Below are 22,347 nucleotides of genomic sequence, written 5' to 3'. Positions count from 1 at the left end.
ACCCCTACCCCCTTCCTCCCCAGTGCCTAAACCTAACCTCTCCCTTAGTGCCTAAACCTAACCTCCCCCTCCCCGAACCCTAAACCAAACCATCCCTCCCCCTAATGCCTAACCCTAACCTCTAACCCTACCCATAAACCCACTACTTACCTTCGGGATGCCATCGGTTGGGATGCCGATGCCAGGATTCTGACAGGTGTCGGGATTCCGGTGCCGGTATTCTAAGCACTGGCATACCATGTGCCAGGATATTGACTGGATCCTGTATCACCTGCCTATTGATACTTTTCTTTGTTTTTATCCATTATTGTTTTTACTTGTTAAGATATTTAATTGTATATTGCCATATATTATTAAATTAGTTTTATTCAATTTAATTTATTGGCATTGGATCTTTGAACTATTTGATCTCATTATTCATAATGCTGACGGACATCAGGTTTTTAAATGAATGTCAAAAGCATTCTTCCATCCTATTGAGGTAGAACCAACGGCAGCCCAGACGACATCTACGTTGCTTACGCAACCACCATAGGACAATGGTGAAAGTTTGTACAATGCCTACCATTCTTTTTAAAAAGGGTATGTATGTACTCTCTTGTGAAACAAGGTACTAGTAAGATAAACAATATAATTGCACTTTATCTGGGAATTTGAGAAAGCTATTAGAAGAATTAGGGGTCTATTTACTAAGCCTTGGATGGAGATAAAGTACCAACCAACCAGCTCCTGTCATTTTTGTGACATGGCAGTTAGGAGCTGATTGGCTGGTACTTTATCTCTGTTCACTTTATCTCCATCAAAATCTTCGTAAATAGACCACTATAGCCAAGTAATACACTACCTGTAGACAGCACCAGAACCATTTCCCCTACTCTATATTATGTAGAAGCCACAATGTTGAATTTCACCATATCAACATGCTACATGTTGACATAGTTAAAATATTGACAAATTTCATGTCTATATAGTTAAAATGTCGACAATACAAATCTCATGGTAACGTGATGTACACACCTGACTGACCCAGCTGCCGGCGGACAAAGCGACCAATTTGATATGCATAAACATTTACCGATTAGCCACTCGATATGTCTGGCCAGACATCACAACTGGGCAAGCATTTAAATTTGTGATATCATTGGCGGTTCCTGCGGCCAGCATAATGGGACGGTCGGTCACCCGTACACACCAGTAGATGCACACGATATGTCTGCAAGATATATCGCATCAAAATTTAAATGCTTGCCCAGTATATATGTATATATATATGTATATAAAGTATATATGGGAGACTACAGTGCCAAATGTGGTGAGAGCCCTTCCTAACAATTAGACCAAACAATATTTTGGAATTGTGTACGTATAAGAAATGTATGATAAATATGAAAGCAAAAATTTAATATCTAAGAAAAAAAGAGAAAAAAAAGCACTCCCCAGTAATATGGGAGTCAGCTCATCAGTAATACAATAACAATTAAACGGTTATACTTTAATGAACTATCTTTATGTTTTATACTATGTGTATGTTTTTAATCGATGTTTTATGTATAGTATACTGCCCTATGTTTTTAGGGTCAGGTTCTAAATAAAACCCCTTTCTTTATACTCTCACAGCTAGTTTTTATATTTTGGTAACACTGTTTATTGATATACCTGACTATTGAATTTTTTTGCACTTTGAATCACACTTATTTATTTATTTACATATGTATGGATTGCACTTTTTATTGCATTTTACACCTATAACACACTAAGGTCTTTGTATTTATTCTATATATATTTATATATTTACTTCAGCTGCTATGCACTTTAAATAACAGAATGCTATACACTGGGTTATAGGCTATTGTATTAATTAGCACACTGAGCGCTCTATATCAGTTCTGATATTTGCACACACACGCACACACACATATATATATATATATATATATATATATATATATATGGGATGCGGTCAATATTCTGACTGCAGGGATTCCGGTGTCCCGCATGGATGCCGGAGCCGGAATCCTGACACCTGGCTATCTTATATAGGATTTAAATTTGGCATGTGTGGAAATTTACAATCCATGCGCATGCTGGTCACAACAATATCTTCATCCTATAGTTAGTATAGTTGTATCTCTGGTTGTGGCCCATATATCAAATAAGGATGTGCTTTTAGCAATGTTATCAACACAGTAGAACCTGTGCAAATTTGGCAAAACTTGGGATCCCAATGACCAGGTGAGAACTGCATATAACAAGGAACACAATACATATGTGACGGGGGGTGTAGTAAGTATTACCGCCGGACGCATGGCCTGCATTTCAAATCCCAACAGCGGCAACCCGGCAAGGATGAAAATCCCGATTGTCCCTAAGGTAAGTATCGCTAACCTAATTCCCCCCCCTAACCCTAACCCTCCCTTAGGGGTGCCTAACCCTAACCTCCCCCCCAAGTGCCTAACCCTAATCCCCCCTCTAAGTACCTAACCCTAAGTCCCCCCGGGAGCCCTAACCCTAACCCTCCCCCCCAGCGACTGCCCGCGCCCGGCTTACCTTCGTTCTGGCATCTGGTTAATGACAGGCGTCGAGTTTTCGACGCCTGTCACTAGTACCACACTGGGATTAGAAAGTCTGGAAGCCGGCGGTCGGCATTTAGACCGTTGGCTTCTAAACTACATCCCGTGATGAGATATTACAGAAAGAGGTAACCTGCTAACACAGGTAAGGATTGTGATAGAGGCTATTCCCGTGAAGCCTAGTTACTTACTCAAGACCGAGGTTTCTGATTTCATCTGCGTTTTAGAAGTAGTTTGGCTTGTCAACACATTTTCTGGTGTCTGCACTGGCGGACTTGTAGGTTTAGTTATGTTTGAGGTCAGGCTGGCAGACGTAACTATATTAGGGCCAGTACTTGTTTTACTTTCTTCGGTAGAATTGTCTGTGGCATCTGCAGACAAAAACAAGAAACAAAGATACTTAGTCACATAGTTAGCAAGGTTGAAAAAACACAAGTCCGCCAAATTCAATCTAATGTAAGTACAAAATGATATGTTAAATCAGAGGAATGCAATCACAGCCCAGGTGAGTAGTTCTCAATTTGGTGGTGGAAATACATCCTCTCTCATCCCTTACATTCCAATCCGATAGATTCCCTTTATCTCTTTTTCCAATAATGCAATTTATAAGATATATTTAGGTATTATATTTGAAAGAAAGGCATCTTCTCCCCTTATGACTTCAGTAAATGAATTGGCCATCACCACTTTTACGGGCAGAAAATTGAATTGGCTGACTACCCTATAGTGAAGAATGAAGTTTTGTCTGGATCTAGTGGATATCCCTCATGTGCACAGTCCTAAATATAAAGCCTAATCTTTTATTTTTTTTATAAATGGTAATTAGGTAATCTGTAAGGTGATTTTTTTTTTTAAATTGAACAAGTCCAAATTGTTCAATAATTTTTACAATATAATATATTCAATGATTTTCATTAATAAGGTTGTTTCCCACCACTGAACCCTCCCAAGTTCTCATATGCACTTCCTTTATTCAGGAGTCCAAATGGTACCCCATATTTGAGATGTTATTGGACTGGGATTAGGTAAAATGATTTTACATCAGAGCATCTATAATCCTTTTTAGACATTCCAGTCTTATTAGCCTTTATAGCACCTGTCTGACACTGTGCAGTACCATTTAACATCATGGGCGGGATGCAGCGGATACAGCAAAGGGGGAAATGCGGACAAACCCCAAAAATGCGGGTTTGACCGCATTTCTCATATGCACCAAGCCTCAAAATTGGATGCATTCCGGGGCCTATAGAAGTCTATGGGCTTCTCTCTGCAGAATGCTGTGAGAGGGATCCAATCGGATTCCTCCCAGCATCCCACGCGGCGCGTGCGTCATTCTGCGCATGCGCAGAAGGACTTCTGGGTCATAGGACAGCTCTTACCGAGTGTGTGGTCCTTTGAGCATTCTTTCATGTATACTGGCATGCATGCGAAGAGCGGCGGAATACATCTCACCCATTGACTGATGCTAATAATTATTACCATGGTCAGCGTGGAGTTTAAAATCCTGGCTGTTTTGCTATGATTTACTATGATTTACTATCAGGATTGCATCCCGCAGAGTTACCAAGCTCAAACTTCCCACAAAACCATTGAGAAACCTCAATTAGAATGCAGATGATCATCAAAGCACAATGTTTTTCACAATAGAAGTATGGAAACCCCAGATTTACTAAGCGGCGGGTTTAAAACCTGCTGGAAAACTTAGGTTGCTGTGACAGGTGAGATATCTCAGAAAGCATATTGGGTCTCATTCAGACCCGGTCGCAAGCGCCGATGCGCTCGCAACCGGGTCGATGGTTAGCCCTGCACACACGCAGTGGCCGCACTGCGCGTGCGCAAGCCCCGGAGCGAGAGAGAAACTCTCTCGCTCCGGAGCTCGCTACCAAAGGGGTGGCTGTCGATTTTGATTGACAGCTCGCCCCGTTTGGTAGGCGGGCCGGGGGGGGGGCTGAACAAACGGAGGCGTTCCTTTCGGAGCGCATGCCGTTTGTGGGCGGCCGCACTGACATCATCAATGATGTCAGTGTGGAGCTTCCTGCTCGATCAGAGCAGGAAGCTCCCTGGGGCTTGCGGTTGATGAGACCTAACCGTAGGGTCTCGTCGCAAGCCCCGATGGTCGCGATGGTCTTGACCATCGCGACCATCACCCTGGTCGCTAGCTAAGCTGTGGGTGGTAACCCACAGCATAGCTTGCGACCAGGAGGCCGCACTAAAAAAAAAGAGGCGCCCGCCCTCATTCAGAGAGAGCGAGCGCTTCTTGCGACCGCCTCTGAATGAGGGCCATTGTGTGTATCAGAGCCATAACTAGACTTTTTGGTGCCCTGTGCCAGAAAGAGCATTGGTGCCCCCCTCATTTTTCAAAGGGACATAATGCACCTAAAAAAGGGCCATGGCCTCATGGGGAAGGGCCAGGGAAGATATAGGAGAGGCCAGGAGATGCTGGGGATGAAATAAGAGGAAGCTACAAGTGAGAATTATAATAAACAGAAATGTGACAGGCCCAAACAGCGCCCTCTGACCTGTAGTGCCCTGTGTGATGGCACCGGCCGCACTACCCTAGCTACGGCCCTGGTGTGTATAGAGATTCTGTTTGACCACATAGCTCAAACAGCATGCAGTTCTTACTACTGTATATGGTCAATCAGTAGTAGAGGAATCGCTATAGACTGATAGAGCGTAATTCTAAGGTGGACTCATTGGGGCGTTTTTCCATATATGCATGTGTCTGAGTTGCACCGCATGTGTCCTGATTTTGTGCATACAGAGTTGCAGTAAAGATTTGGACACATGGGGGGGTGCATGATGCATCACATTTGGAATGAGATGCATCCTGCCACTCTTCGCATGCATGCCGGCGGTATGCATTAAGAAATACACAAAGGACAGCTCTCACAGTACGAGCTGTCCTTTGCAAGCGAGGGACTTCTGGTTCTATGACCCAGAAATCACTCTGGCGTCCTTCTACTCATGCGCAGGGGGTGCTGGGAGGTGCTGTGATTGGATCCTGCCCAGGGGGGCATCGTGAATGATGTGGACAACATTTATATAACATATAATAAATTATAAATTTAAAACATTTTACAAAACTCCATCAACATAGGTGAATAACAACGAAAGCCTCATTTATCAATGCGTTTATCACTCAAAACTAGTGATAAATTTCACTTTTTATGATAAATGGTGCTCCAGCCAATCAGCTCCCAACTGTCAACTGTTAGAAAAATGACAGTTGGGTGATACACTCGTTGATAAATGAGGCAGACTATGGGGCCTATTCATTAAACATTAAAATTCTCTGGAGATAATTAGCTTTAGAACTCTCATGGAGTTCTAGCTAATTATAGGTGGAATTCATCATTCCACCTCTCCATAAGTATCTATTCCGAAAAGCTGTCATTTTTGCGATGACAGCTTTTCGGGAAATAGATACTTTTCCCTGCCTACACTACCTTATCGCATCTGGAAACAGTGCTGCGCATGCGCTGTTACATCTGTAAAACCAGCGCATGCGCAGCACTGCCTACAGATGCGTTAAGTTTCGTACCCCCCACCCCCCTCCCCCCTCCGCTCACCTTCCCCCCCCCCCGACTTACCTGTCCGCGCAGCAGCCTCCGGCTCCGTCCTGCTGGTCTGTCATGTGGTTTCCCAGCAGACCATATGACAGATTAGAAAAAAAAAAAAAAATTTTTTCTTTTTCTAAACTTTCTTGTGCTCTGCTGGGGAGCACACATGTCCGACCAGCCTCCGGAGCCTGAGAACGGAGCAGAGCGCCGGAGGGACTCGTCGGGGGACCTGCACACGCTGATACAGGTAAGTGGATTCTGCTATTCGTCACCTCACAGTGGCGAATAGTAACTGCATCAAATTCCGAAAATTTATAATTTTCGGAATTTGATGAATACCACAATTTCCACATCCCCAGACTAATGCACTAATGTATGGGGAGTGTGGAAATTAACGCAGGGGAACTTAGCAAGGAGATATCTGTGATATCTCCTGTGTTAAGTCTGTTCATGAATACCAAAATAGCGTTATTTAAGCTATGGTCCACTTCTCCACGCTTTTTACTGCTTGATACATAAACCCCTCAGTGATTTGCTGTTTCAATCTGTTTCAAAAACCGCAGCAAATACCGCTGTTTAGTAAATGTACCCCCAAGTCTGCCTGTAGTGACATACAATCCTCTTCTGTGTTTATAAGCTTATATAGTATAGTTCTATCTGCATATATGGACACCAGCCCTCTAGGCCAGGGATGGGGAACCTCAGGCCTGGGGTCCATATAAGGCCCGCGGAATCATTTGGTGTGGCCCTCTGAGCTTTTTTCTGCTAGCCTTATCTGGCTAGCAGGATGCCTAGAATGGCACTCTGCAGCCAGAATCTATACAGCAGTGCCGCCGCAGTGCTGCCTGGAGTGTCCTTAGGATGCTTCAGACAGTCACAACGCTGCCCTTACGCTCCCCGGAGCATCCTCAGGGGAGCTGTAAATATTAAAATGCTTACTGTGGAAACCCACTTACATCTATTCTCATTTTATGTACCAGCAAGTTATGTGAAACAGTATTAAAATTAAACCCTTTTAAAAATCCAAATACATCCCACCCCCAGTACCTATAGATGTTGATCAGGCTTGCCTACCCACCCGATTTGGTCGGGAGCTTCTCGAATATCGGGTGCTGCTCCCCACCCCCAGAAAGGCAGGCTGCCTCCTGCCACCCCGCTAACTCATAGAAACCCCCGCAGCGGGGGGGCAAGTGATACGATTCGCGCTGAATCGCGTCATCGTGGCCCCGCCCCCTGCTTCACAATGCCAATATTTTCGGCATTGCAGCCCCGCCCTCGGCTCCGTCCCCAATGCCGCATCATTACCCGGCTATGCCCCCTGGTGCACGCAGACATTCAGCTCCCTCCCGGAAGGGGGGAGCTGAATGGCGGCAAGTATGATGTTGATATAGGTGGCAGCGGTGTGTCATTGAGGTCAGTCCACACGATGAATAACAGGTTTTGGTTTATTAAACAGGCATAGTTAATGCTGGTATGAAGGAAATTACACAATGCAGGCGCAACTGATGTTTTATCATTTTAAAAAAATATTTCACAAAAGAAAAACAAAGTAATTTTTTTTCTTTTAATAATAAAAATATTCATAAAAGTAGTTTGATGCGGGAGGGGGCTATCCAAAAACTCTTGCACAGTGTGCTAGAATACCTGAGGCCAGCACTGTAGTGAGCTCACTAATGGGGCCCATGCATCAGCAATCACAAAAAACTATTCACTGATTCTTGTATTTAAAGGTTCTCCAATCCACTAATATGTGCCCATACTGTACATTGCAATATGTACAGTATATACCAGCAATTTGCAGATCATTTTCACCAAAGAACAGTTCTGCCAGTTGTGAAATGCTCATTTTACTAATAAGAGTCTGCAAAACGGTTGATCAGTACCATACACTAGCACCACTGACACGATTAGTTGGCGAAATCCAACATGTTGGAAAACCAGGTTCACCAGTTCCGGTCACTTATTTGTCGGAATCGCCATCCAGTGAACCACATCCAGTGACAATTTTGTTTACACAATCATCTGTAAAATGCAGAGTGCTGATGTATGGGCCCCAAAAGTTTTAGGCATAGGCATCTGGGTGCAAATAACCTCAAACACTGCAGGATCAACAGAAAGAGCTGCCTGTGGTAATGGTAGGTATAGAATTTGTAATAATGCATTATGGGGGAATAATTTAGTATTGGCAGATAAAGCAGACCAATATTATGCAGCCTGTTTCACACAAGTCTGGAGGATGACTTGTATGTAGGTTTATAAGGGCACTTATAAACCTACATACAAACAAATTGTAGATTATTCCAAGAGCAACACGGAGAAGCAGAATTAGTTCTTACTTAGGGCTCTATTTACTACAAAACCGCATTTGTAATGCAGATTATAGTGTGATATTATTGACTGAATTCGCATTGCGAATTCAGGCAATATCACAGGGATTTACAACAAATCCCTTGCAGGGACAGAGCTTGCGATAAAGCTCTGTCCCTGCGAATCCCATCCACACACTAGTCACGGTATTTTTGCAAAAAATACCGTGACAAAGTGCCCGCGCATGTGCCGACCGGCCGCCGCTGCTACCACCCCTGTCGTTAAGCCCCACCCCCCGTGATCGAGGCCCCCCCCGCGACCTCCCCTCCCTTATTAGCACTTACCTGCAGTCATCGGTGCTCCGGTGATGTTTTCCATGCCTCCGGTCAGCTGATATCCCATACTGCACTGGGACCTGATCACCTGATGACCTGGCCGCAGTGCACCATGGGAGACTAGCTGACCGGAGGGAGAACATCACCGGAGCCCCGACCACCGGTTCCTGGAGTCAGGTAATTTTTTTTTTTTTTAGCAGAGATCAGCATGTGGTCCACACAGCTGATCACTGGGACCGACTCCGGGCTCTGCTCTTCCCGTTAGAGCAGGGCAGGAGTCCGGTAACTGGGGGAGACCCTGGATAACGCCACCTCCAGGCGGCGTTATTATCACAGGGCTTTCCATGGTAATTTTTTACAATTTATTTTTAGTAACTTTGGTCGGATCACAATTCCATTACAATTATGGGAAATGCGATCTGCTTACTAAAAATAAGTGATACTTAGGGGTTGGAGTAGAATTTTACAAATTCTACTCCAATTGCCCTGCAATAACTATACGTGATACTAAAATAACGGGTGTAAAAACACCCTTTTTCACTTTATTTTAGTAAAAATAATAATGTAGAACTTAATGTAGTTCTGTAAATAATTAACAAGTCAGGATTAAGCTGCATACACACACCACGATATTTTGAACGATTATCGTTAAACGATGAACGATTATCGTTCATGCGCGTTCACGTTTGTAGTTTGTAGTTCAGTCAGACTTGTCAACTCAACGATTTTCATTAAGGCTATATGCAAAAATCGTTTGTAGTTCAAAAAATTCGTTCATTACACTTTAAAAAATCTGACAGATAATCTGACAGAAAATCGTTCATAAAATCGTTCATAAAATCGTTGGTAACAAAATCATTGTGTGTGTATGCAGCTTTAAACCCTGGGGTCTAATGGAGCGTACACACGGTCAGATTTGTCAGACTTGTCAGATTTGTCAGATGAACGACTGAACGATTAAACGATTTGAACGATTTGGACGATTTGACCAAAGGTTTGAACGATTTGAACGATTTGAACGATTGAACGATTTTTGAATGCATTAAAATGAATGGAATCGTCCAAGTCTGACTGCAAACCCATCAGATGTCAGATATCGTTATCTGACAAACGGGAACGCGCATCGTTGATCATCCATCGTTCAGGCATGTCAGATATGAACGATTTTCCATCAGATATGAACGACTGAACGATTTTTAAATCGTTATCGTCCATATCTGAAGAAAAAATCTGATCGTGTGTATGCACCATAATGTAGACTATAGCTGCATACACACACAACGATTTTGTTACCAACGATTTTATGAACGATTTTATGAACGATTTTCTGTCAGATTTTTTAAAGTGTAATGAACGATTTTTTTGAACTACAAAGGTTTTTCTTAACTTCCCTTAATGAAAATCGTTCAGTTGGTCAGTCAAAATGAACTACAAACTACAAACGGGAACGCGCATGAACGATAATCGTTCATCGTTATAACTCAGAAACTGAACGATTTTTTCAACAATTGAACAATAACAGCGTCGTTATAGTTAAATTGTTAAAAAAATTGTTACGTGTGTATGCACCTTAAGATTTTACTGGATTGCCAAAAAAATATTTGTGTTGAGTCTTAGCTCAGGAGATAAGTACAGGACTTTTCTAATACCAGCCAGTTTTTCATTCTTTTATTTAAAGATTCACATGTACAATACAGCGGAACATAGTACCAGTCAATTTTTAGTACATATTAGTGTTTAATTAGAGATGTACGCCGGACCATTTTTGATGGATTTGGAATGGGCTCTGATTCGTCATACAGCTTTGGATTTGGATTAGCCAAACCGCTGTGACTAGTTCTGGATTTAGATTTTTGTTGTTCCTAGAGTATTATTAACCTCAATAAAATTCATTTACAGTCAATTTAGACCACCTCACAGCTCACAATATTGTTTTCACCATTATTGGCCCAACGGCTGCAGTGAGCTGGCTGGTTACTAAGCGACAGAGCAGTGGCACAGTCACCACAGTTTAAAGCACGTCTATGAAACATTGCCACACAGCAGGGCAGAAATTAAAGCTATGGCCCAAGGAGTCACAGTGCTTGTATACACAGAGGGCTATGGCCCAAGGAGTCACAGTGCTTGTATACACAGAGGGCTATGGCCCAAGGAGTCATGGTGATTGTATACACAAAGGGCTATGGTCCAAGGAGTTATGGTACTTGTATAGACAGAGGGCTAAGGCCCAAGGAGTCATAGTACTTGTATACACAGAGGGCTACGGCCCAAGGAGTCACAGCACTTGTACACAGTGGGCTATGGCCTGCAGAGTCACAGTAATTGTATACACATAGGGTTAAGGCCCAAGGAGTCACAGTGCTTGTATACACATAGTGCTAAGGCCCAAGGAGTCACAGTGCTTGTATACACATAGGGCTAAGGCCCAAGGAGTCACAGTGCTTGTATACACAGAGGGCTATGGCCCAAGGAGTCACAGTGCTTGTATACAGTATACACAGTGGGGTACAGCACAAATAAACAGTTATTTTTTTACTTTTATAATTTTTTTTTACTTTTCTTGCGTTAACTTGTCACAGTACCTTTGTGCTATGAACACACAGTGGGCTACGGCCCAAGGAGTCACAGTGCTTGTATACAAAGTGGGCTATGGCCTAAGGAGTCACAGTGCTTGTATACACAGTGGGCTACTGCCCAAGGAGTCACAGTGCTTGTATACACAGAGGGCTACGGCCCAAGGAGTCACAGTGCTTGTATACACAGATGGCTACTGCCAAAGGAGTCACAGTGCTTGTATACACAGAGGGTTACTGCCCAAGGAGTCACAGTGCTTGTATACGCAGAGGGCTATGGCCCAAGGAGTCACAGTACTTGTATACACAGAGGGCTACTGCCCAAGGAGTCACTGTGCTTGTATACACAGTGGGGTAAACCTTTAACTTTTTACATTTCTAAACTTTTTTTTTGTACACTTGTGAGTCTGGACACAGCCACTTTAATCAGCAGAGTCTAGCGCAGCATACATCAGCGGGTAGTGTGCACCCTACAGTCACTTTACCTGCACAGCCACTTGTGAGTCTGGATACAGCCACTTTAATCAGCAGATTATAGCGCAGCATACATCAGCGTGCAGTGTGTCCCCTATACACAATCACTTTACCAGCACAGCCACTTGTGAGTCTCTGGACACAGCCACTTAAACAGCAGAATATAGCGCAGCATACATCAGCGTGCAGTGTGTCCCCTATACACAATCACTTTACCAGCACAGCCACTTGTGAGTCTCTGGACACAGCCACTTTAATCAGCAGAGTATAGCGCAGCATACATCAGTGTGCAGTGTGCCCCCTGTAAACAATCACTTTACCAGCACAGCTACATGTGAGTCTCTGGACACAGCCACTTAAGCAGCAGAGTATAGCGCAGCATACATCAGTGTGAAGTATGCCCCCTATACACAATCACTTTACCAGCACAGCCACTTGTGAGTCTCTGGACACAGCCACTTAAGCAGCAGAGTATAGCGCAGCATACATCAGTGTGCAGTATGCCCCCTATACACAATCACTTTGGGCTCTATTTATTAACATTATTTTTACTAAAATAAAGTGAAAAAGGGTGTTTTCACACCCTTTTCACATTATTTTAGTTTCACCTGTAGTTATTACAGGGCAATTGGAGTAGAATTAGTAAAATTCTACTCCAACCCCCAGTATCACTTATTTTTAGTAAAGCAGATCGCATTTCCCATAATTGTAATGGGAAATGTGATCCTACCACAATTACTAAAAATAAATTGTAAAAAAATACCGGGGGAAGCCCTGTGATAATAACGCCACCTGGAGGTGGCGTTATCCAGGGTCTCCCCCGGTTACCGGGCTCCCACTCTGCTCTAACGGGGAGAGCAGAGGCGGGAGCCGGTACCAGTAATCAGCTATGTGGTCTAAGCAGACCGCAAGCTGATTGCTGTAAAAAAAAGAAAAAAAAAATTAAACATTTTTTTTTTTACTTACCTGAATCCAGGGACCGGTGATCGGGCCTCTGGTGACGGCTCCTCTCTGGTCAGCTGGTCTCCCACAGTGCACTGGGGCCCGGTCATCAGGTGATCGGGCCCCAGTGCAGTATGGGAGATCACCTGATCGGGAAGCCTGGAGAAGATCACCGGAGGCCAGGAGGATGCAGGTAAGTGTAATGAAGGGAGGGGGGGTCGCGGGGGTCCACGATTGCGGGGGGCGGGGCTTTGCACCGGGGGCGGGGCTTAGCGTCGGTGGGGGGGGTAATAGTGGTGGTCGGTCGGCGCATGCGCGGTCTCTTAGTCGCGGTATTTTTTCCAAAAATACTGCGACTAGAGTGCGGATGGGATCCGCAGGGACAGAGCTTTATCGCAAGCTCTGTCCCTGCAAGGGATTTATAGTAAATCCCTGTGATATTGCCTGAATTCGCAATGCGAATTCACTCGGTAATATCACACTACAATCCGCATTCAATATGCGGATTGTAGTAAATAGAGCCCTTTACCAGCACAACCACTTGTGAGTCTGGACACAGCCACTTTAATCAGCAGAGTATAGCGCAGCATATATCAGCATGCAGTGCGCCCCCTATACACAATCACTTTACCAGCACAGCCACTTGTGAGTCTCTGGACACAGCCACTTAATCAGCAGAGTATAGCGCAGCATACATCAGTGTGCAGTGTGCCCCCTATACACAGTCACTTTACCAGCACAGCTACTTGCGAATCTCAGCAGAGCAGTGCGCAGCGTGCGCGTGAAATGGAGACCTGGTCGCGGCGCCTTATATAGAAAACAACTCTCGTGAGAATCTGACGTTGGGAGGATGACGTTCGGCCTCAAAGTGGGATCCGAGTCAGGCGGGAAGGCTCGGATCCCCGGGGTTCGGAATGGTTCGGATTCCACAGAATGCGAACTGCTCATCCCTAATTTTAATTATCATTATTATTATTATAGCATTGCATTACAGAACAGTATTAAGGAATGGTACAATTAAAATAAGGGAGGGGGAGAAGACTATACTATACTAGATCTAGGTCTATATTACAGTTTATTTATACATTAATATTTATTTTTGTAAGTGGTTGCACTCCTATAGATTGATTTCACATTGTATAACTTCTCAGGGCCTGATGACGAGTTGGACAGAAATCGGACACATGTGCCCTCACCTTGCATGAAAAACTATATGCCAGTTCACCCACAGACATCGTATGGTGTGCCCGCCACCTATCCTTCACTTGGTTTAATACTAGTAATCATCGTCAGTGAAATGTGTATGTCTCTGCATAGCCACACTTGCTTACACTTGGTTTCGAAGCATAAGCAGTGTGAACACTTGCAAGATAAAGGGGTCTATGTACTAAGCAGTGATAAGTGACAGAGTGAAAAGTGATAAGTCTGTGATAAGTGCCAGCCAATCAGCTTCCAACTGTCATCTCACAGGCTGTGTTTGAAAAATTACAGATGGGAGCTGATTGGCTGGCACTTATCACAGACATCACTTTTCACTCTCTTACTTATCACTGCTTAGTACATAGACCCCATACTCTGCAAACAGACATACATTCACCTCCACATCAGCTCCTTAACATACTTACCAACATTTCTTTTTACCTTTCTGGGAGTGGCCTGGAAAGGACTTTCAAGTGGGCAGTGATGGGGACAGGGCTGGAGCATTTGCATCATTAGGTCCTGTCTCCTCGCTGGGAAATTCTGCGAATTGTGCATATTTAAATTGGGGGCGGGGCCAAATTACATGATTATCATATTTGCATAATTAGGCCCTTCCCCCTAAGCCTGGACATTTCTGGAAAGATTTTCCCAAGTCCTGCCCACATCAATAGGAAGTGGACAGGATGCAGGAGAAGTGTCTACTCTTCCGGGGGTCCAGGGGCTACCCAAATAATCGGGAGCCTCCCAGATGTCCCGGGAGAGTAGGTATGTATGTAGACCCCGACAGCTCCAAAGGTAAGTATTTATTAACCCTACTCCTCCCCCTAACCCTCCTTTAGGGGTGCCTAACCCTAACCTCCCTCCCTAGTGCCTAACCCTAACCCCACTCTAAGTTCCTAAACCTAACCCGCCCTTCCCCGCAGCCAAACTTAAGTCTCTTGGGGGGGGTGCCTAACCCTAACCCCCCCTTCCTGAAGACTAGGGAGTGTATGACTTGGGCTTCCAGTTCAAGGTTCAACCACATTTTTAAAATAAAGTGGTAAAAAAAGTAGTAAAAAATACTATGTATTATCTAGTAAGTAATCTGAGGTACAAACATTTTTTAGAAACCAAAAGGAAAGCCCTTGTGGTGCTTTCAAAGAACCAAAATAGTGTATGTAAGTATGTATGTATATATATATGTGTATATATATGTATATATATATATATATATATATATATATATACTGTATATATATACTCTAGGTGAAATGCCCGGCGTTGCCTGGGTTTAAATCTTCAAGTTTTGTTATGTGATGTCATCCAAATACCTTCAGTGGAAGGCCCAGAACAGGCTCCCTGGGTCAAAGTTCTACCCGGCGAACTTTTCCGTGAGGTCTGATCGAGACCCCAAACACTCTATTGGGTATCCCAGACCAATTGCCATCCCTCTGTGAAGTTTTCATCCAAATCCATACAGTGCAAGGCCCAGAACAGGCTCCCCAGGTCAAAGTTCTACTCAGCATACACCAATGGGAGGTCCGGCCAGGACCTCAACCCCCTAGTATGTCTTCTGAGAAGTATTCATCCAAATCCATCCAGTGGAAGGCTCAGAACAGGCTCCCTGGGTCCCTAACCCTTTAAAAACTGGCCAGGATCCAACTGGACCACCTTGCGTTGGTTTCATCCCAATCGGTGCAGGGGGTGTGTGTATAACTATATATACTGTATATAAGTTGGTAAATAATGCAATCCCTGGTAAAAGGTAAACAAAGAACAATACACCTGTGAAGGGGGAGATGGGAGTAACTATTGATTCATGCAAAAATTCTAAATGTGTTATAATGGACAGTTGAGAAGGAGCCGAAACCATATGGTTACATAGTTTATAAATTCAAAATATATAATGTTAACATAGCAGTATCATATCATATACTGATTTTGAACCAGGATCACATGATCGCCCATCAGGTCATGTGATTACAATGATGTGCCAACTATTGTCATGGAGATTATCGATCCAAAAAGTAAGGGAATATCATGATTGCCTTCTCACTCAGCTTCGTGACTGGCTTCACTTAACCACGGTTAAAAGTTGGGTACACTCATAAAAGGTGTGTTGTAAGGCTTACCCCTTAGTGGACCCATTGTGGACACCTAAATCCATGCGCCCTTCTAGCTCCCTGATTCTGTCATCCATAAAGGCCTCTTTGAAGGTTTGGGAGCGGCCTTTTGCGATGAAGGGACTTCCTGATCTATGATCCTGAAGCCCCTCCAGCCTTCTTTTGCACATGCACAGGAGGATGCAAGCGCCATGGGGGGTGCTGGGAGGGATCCGATTGGATCCCTCTATCAGCAATCAGCAGAGAGAATCCCATAGGCTTCTATGGGTAATGCCATCAGGAAGATGGCGTTACTCACCGCAACCAAGTCCTGGAAATCCGAGGCTTGGTGCATGTGAGAAATGCAGTCAAACCAGCATTTTCAGGGTTTGACTGCATTTTTCCCCTTCCTGCATCCCGCCCATGATATTAATACCCTTGGTGGCCTTATGGAAAGTAGTCTTTTACTTTAATTTCCCCACTTAATGGATTGTTATTATCTACCACCTATGGTCATGTTCCAGTATTGTCAGATAAATTACTGGTATAAGAGTGTAATTCCTAGTTATTTGATCGGGTGGCAATCGGGAAGCCGACTGCCTAAATACCGGCAGTCGGCTTCCCGACTGTCTTATCCCGGCAAAGGTGAAATGCCGGGCGTCTACATCTAGACGCCCGCATTTCCCCAACGCCGGGAGACCGGCGCCCGGCATCACGATCGTAGTGATGCCGGGCACCATGAGTGGACAGACTAGGGTTTAGGGCTCCCGGGGGGGACTTAGGGTTAGGCACCCCCCCGGGAGGGTTAGGCTTAGGCTAGGGGGAGGGAGGGTTATGGCTAGGCACCCCCGGGGGGACTTAGATTTAGGCAGCGGGGAAGGGGGTGGTTAGGGTTAGGCACTTACAGGGGGGATTAGGGTTAGGCACTTGGGGGGGAAGTTAGGGTTAGGCACCCCTAAGGAGGGTTAGGGTTAGGGGGGTTAGGTTAGTGGATACTTACCTATCCACGATCGGGATTTCCAGCGCTGTCGGGCTTCCGCTGCGTCGTACTCTGCTCCTGTCGTGCTGCCGCTGACGGGAATCGAACCGAACCCATGCGGCCGGCAGTATTTCATCCAATTCCATTTGATCTACCGCCTTATGGCAGATAGGAGTCAGGGCCATATATCTTATTGGTCTAAGCTCCTACTTCAAACGGAATGCTGTATTAAGTCACCTGCCCAGGTACACTGGGAGCTCGACTTGGGCTACTCTATCTCTGATGCTCAGTGGGAATTGATTTACACAACATCCTATAGTATGTCTAAGTGCTTGAATCAGTCAGAAATTCATATTAAGTTACTGTGTAGTCTGTATTTCTGACCATCTGCATACTATATGGCTGACACATTTGAAGTTCTGTTGGCGGAATTGTGGAGAGATTGGCCATATTTACCATGTCTTTTGGACTTGCCCCACACTTCAAATTTTTTGGAGGAGATATTACCTCTGATTCACAAAGTATTATAATTTTCAGTGCCCCCCTCCACTGACTGTTATTCTCCATCTGTGCCCCGCATCAGTGCATCAGTGCAACCATCCCAACCATATGTGCTTGGACATATTTTTATAGCAGTGAGGGCTACTATTGCTCAAAACTGGAAGCAATCTCTTCCCCCCTCTCTGATTAAGGTATTCCATAAAGTCCAATTTAAGTTCAGGATGGAGACGGCGTCTGTGCCTTATTCATCTCAGGCTTCCTCTTAAAATGGTGGCCTTGACATGAATATGTTACAGACGGCAAAGGTGCACAATTTATTCAAAAAATCTTCATTATCTGATCCACTCAGTGATGTAACTACCGCCCCCGCAGACTCCGCGGCGGTTGGGGGCACGGAGGTTTGTGGGGTGCGTTGGCGGGCGGGGGCTGCAGATTCCATGCGGACTAGCCGTCCGCATGAAATCTGCTGAAAACGGCCCTCCAAAAATGGCCGCCGCCTAGGAGGAGACATATGCTAGAGGTCCTACTGGACCTCTAGAATCTGTTAGTCACCCAGGCAGGGCGGTAGTGTGGACCGCACATAAGTGCAGTCCGCAAACACTCCAAGTATAACAAACACACAGCCACTACTGAGGGCACTGCATAGGTGGGGATTACTGCTGGGGGCACTGCATAGGTGGTGGACTACCGCTGGTGGCCCTACATAAGTGGGGGACTACCACTGGAGGCATTGCTGGGGGGGACTACTACTGGGGGCATTGCTGGGAGGGGGACTACTATTGGGGGCACTGCTGGGGGAGACTACTACTGGGGGCATTGCTGGGAGGGGGACTACTACTGGGGTCACTGCTGGGAGGACTACTACTGGAGGTACTGCACTGGTGGGACCACTACTGAGGGCACTACATACAGTGGGGATTACTGCTGTAGGCACTGCATAGGTGAGGGATTACTGCTGTAGGCACTGCAAAGGTGGGGGACTACTACTTGGGGCATTGCTGGGGGGGACTACTACTTGAGGCACTGCTGGGGGGGACTACTACTGGGGGCACTATTCAGTGCCCCTTATATAGTGCCCCAGGTAGTGGTCCCCCTATGCAGTGCACCTTATATAATGCCCCCAGTAGTAATCCCACTTATATAGTGACCCCAGTACTAACCCGTACTGGGGTCACTATATAAGGCGGACTACTACTGGGGGCATTATATAAGGGGCACTGCATAGGGGGACCACTACCTGGGGCACTATATAAGGGGCACTGCATAGGGGGACCACTACTGGGGGAACTGAATAAGGAGCACTACTTGGGGCACTGAATAAGGGGCACTGCATAAGGGCTTGTGTAGCTATCCAGGGGGGTGTGTCAAACCTGAATAATTGGCTGAGACAAGTTCAGTTTAAAATTTAATTGCGGCGACGCCATCTTGCGACTGGCCGCAAGACGCCATCTTCAAAATGAGATCGCAAGACGCCATTTTGCGAATGGCCGCCTAAACGCCATTTTAGATAAACTCACATTTTAGTACATGTGGCGATAATACTATTAGCACCATGCGATTGCTTCTTTCACCAGTTCTCATACACACATTAATACGCACAATTGCGCTGCTAACTAGTCGCATATTAGCGAATGCATAGGACTTTGTATGAAGCCGCTGTTTTATTAGCTTTATGCACACGCATCTGCCCCAAGTTAACTAGCGTCCTTATATCAAACCCCGAATACTCACACACTACATATTCACACATAAGGTTTAATAAGCTTTAAAGTATATGATTTAAGTTGGTTCAGTTAGTTTAAATGCTGAGAAATAAAAATATTTGATAACCAAGGTTTTATACATGCTAAACAAGCCGTGTTTGGTTTCATACTGATGTGTACTCTTTCCACAGTATTCCGGTGTTATCGGTGGGGAGATTGCATCATGCATTCTCCAGTAATGGATCGCAGAGACTTCAAGCAACAAAATGTATTAACTGTTAGGATGTTACAGGGGGCGGGAAGGGAAAGACCCCCAGCTGTTAGAGGCAGGGAGAGTCAATTTGAACCAGCCTGTTAAATGCTCTGTAACAGATACTTCTCCCCTGGCAACCAATGACATCAGCAACAAACTTCTCTATTGTCCTGTCTATTCTGGGGGGGTATAAATATGTGTGCTCAAACGCTGAGTTCTTAGTCTTCATGCTGAATGCTGAATGACGAGGGGTCTCTTGCTGATGCCTATCTTCGGGTCCGGAAGCGCTGCGTATGTATACTGTACTTGGGTCTGTATAATTCCTTTTGCACCTAAATTGAGTCTGGATCAATTGCGTGTAACTGTCTGAACTTTTACTTGAATAACACTTGTGCTTTGGAACCACAGATTCCAGGTCTAATAGGGGTATTCAATATGAAAGGTTAACTTCCCTGGCGAAGTTAACATTTCATATCGGAGTTTTTTTCTGCGTAAAGGTATGGTGCGCGGTCCCGCTTATCCCCGTATTCAAAATAAAATTAACGAAAACGGGAAACTCCGAAGTTGGATTTGCGTAAAGTTACGAATTTTTCCTTAAAATAATTGTAAGACCCCCCTAAAGTTGTAAAAACATGGGGGAACACTATGGGTGCCCCCGTTTTAGCCTTTAATTGAAAGTCGGGGATTTAAATAGCCGCAGCAGGTGTTTTTTTCCCGACATTGAAGAAGTGATGCAGAGGAGCACTTAGGTTATTTTTTTCGTTTTTTTAAGTGGTCCCATCAAATTTGGGGTACATGAAAATGGGTACTAGCATATTTTGGTGTCCCTAAAGTAATTTTTTAAAAATTCTGCATTTGTGCACCTGCCGCTATAATTCTATTCTAGAAAACATCTGCTGCAAACTTTCAGAATAGCCCTGAACCTATTTCCCTATTGTTTAACAATTTTTTCCCATTTTTTTTTTACCCCAATTTTTAAATTAATTTTTTGGGTTGTCCCTATTTTTTAAAAAACTTTTTATGACACAGTTCTTTTTTAAATGTCAATCTCAGGGGTGCAGGCTATTTTTTTTAAGCCTGCACCCCTAAACCCCAATTCTGCACTTTTTTTCGACACCTATTCAATGGTGAAAAGTTATCACCGTTTTTTATCAAAGACTTTTCAAAACTGCGACAAGTCTTTGAAATTGAATACGGTGTAAAACTAAAACCAGTGATATTAACGCAAAAAAGTTAAAAAGTGCGATATTAACGCAAAAAACTATGTTATCACACCCATATTGATTACCCCTATCAGTCTTTATTTACTGTATGACTGCGTATGCAAATTAGCGTCATCCTCAGAAGGTATAGGAAGGAGTGTATAGAGGTTCTGATCCAGTATCGTTAGTTGGGGGCTCGTAGTGAAGTCACTTACCTGCTCACATGGTACATACGGCTATCGATATTTCAGCAAAGGGTGGAGTGGTCACTTGCAGGGTTTGCCTGCAACCGCTTTGTGCTGAAAGATCGCTATCCATCTCCGTGTGAATCAAGGAAGCTGACTAGAATCCAGGGACAAGAGAGGAAAAATTTTGTTTTCCTCTGTTGATAGAACCTTACGTTTAAAGGGGTGCCGCAGTACTGAGTACGCGGCTAAGTCGCATGTTTGTGCATAGCAAAAACGCACTTTTGTGTACGCAGCTAAAAAGTCATTGGGCCTGATTCAGACCCACTCACGAGCGGCTGTCCGCTCGCAAGTGGGTCGATGTTATGGACTGAGCATGCGCACGACGGAGGGAGCTCCATCGTGCGCATGCGCCAGATGCGACGAGCGAAGGAAAGTCCTTCGCTCGTTGTGTCCGATCAAAGGGGGCGTGCTGTCAATGTTGATTGACAGCACGCCCCCTTTGGTAGGCGTGCCGGGGGCGTGCCTCCCTGACGGGGGCGTTCCCACGGGAACGCCTCCCGTCAGAAGCCGGCCCACTGACATCACTAGTGATGTCAGTGGGAGTGATTTTGGCTCTGATAGAGCCAAAATCACTCCGGAGCTTGCGGTTGAAAACCTCAACCGCAGGCTCCGGCTCGCAATTTCGATGGTCGCGATGGTCACAACCATCGCGGCCATCACAATGCACGCTCGTATAGCCTGTGGGTGGTGACCCACAGCTATACGAGCGTCCAGGTGGACGCTCCATTTTCATGGAGCCCGGCCCTCATTCAGAGCGTGCACTCTGCTCAGAGCGTACGGCTCTGAATGAGGGCCATTATACGGTTGTGTGGTAGTCGCATTATTGTGTATGCGGCTGGTCGCACAATAGCGTATACGCACTTCCGGTTCTGCTGCCACATGTTTGAACAAAGCCGTGGATGTTTACATTTTTTTTTTAATTATTACCAATATCTGGGTTAACATTTATTTTTCTGCGCAGGAAAAAAGTGTGTAACAGTGAATATTTGTTGAACAAAGTTAAGGGTATCGTATGATCCTTAAGGGCTAGGTGCAAGGGTTAGTCTAGCCGCTCGGTAAGTAGCTTTACCGTTCTATACACAGTAACAGGTGTACATGTTGTCTTTGTTGTAGAGAGGTGCGTGGGAGTAGCCGACATATAAACTCCCATAGGTGTGGAAGTTGCCTTACTAAATCTTATCCGGGTGTGGAAGTTGCCTTTTTAAAATCTTTTCCAGGTGTGTGGTGCACCGCCGACTTAAATCGTCCACAGGTAAGTGAAAGTATCTTGATTGTCTTTCACCAGTTTAAATCTTTATTGGAAAGCGTAGGATTTTGTCTCAGAATGGGAGATGCGCAAACAGTAGAGATGTTAGACAATGATGTGCTGCTAATGGAGGCGCCGATCGGATCGGCCCGTCGTATTATGCATACTAA

The 22,347-nt window shown here is 44.8% G+C and overlaps 1 protein-coding gene across 2 annotated transcripts in view; it reads right to left on the bottom strand.

Annotated features, from left to right (window-relative positions):
- CD34 (CD34 molecule) overlaps window positions 1-22,347 on the bottom strand; it is a 121,227-nt gene that overhangs the window by 49,173 nt on the left and 49,707 nt on the right. For both annotated transcript variants that reach the window (XM_088479630.1, XM_088479631.1), the window contains exon 2: window positions 2,762-2,941. In XM_088479630.1, the coding sequence (XP_088335756.1) occupies window positions 2,762-2,941 (180 nt within the window). The remainder of the gene's footprint in view (window positions 1-2,761; window positions 2,942-22,347) is intronic.

Source organism: Taudactylus pleione, unplaced genomic scaffold (assembly GCF_031769625.1).
Source record: "Taudactylus pleione unplaced genomic scaffold, aTauple2 ptg000242l, whole genome shotgun sequence".
Taxonomy (NCBI): Eukaryota; Metazoa; Chordata; class Amphibia; order Anura; family Myobatrachidae; genus Taudactylus; species Taudactylus pleione.
Note: the sequence above shows the minus strand (reverse complement) of the source record. Positions and strands in the feature narration are given on the sequence as shown.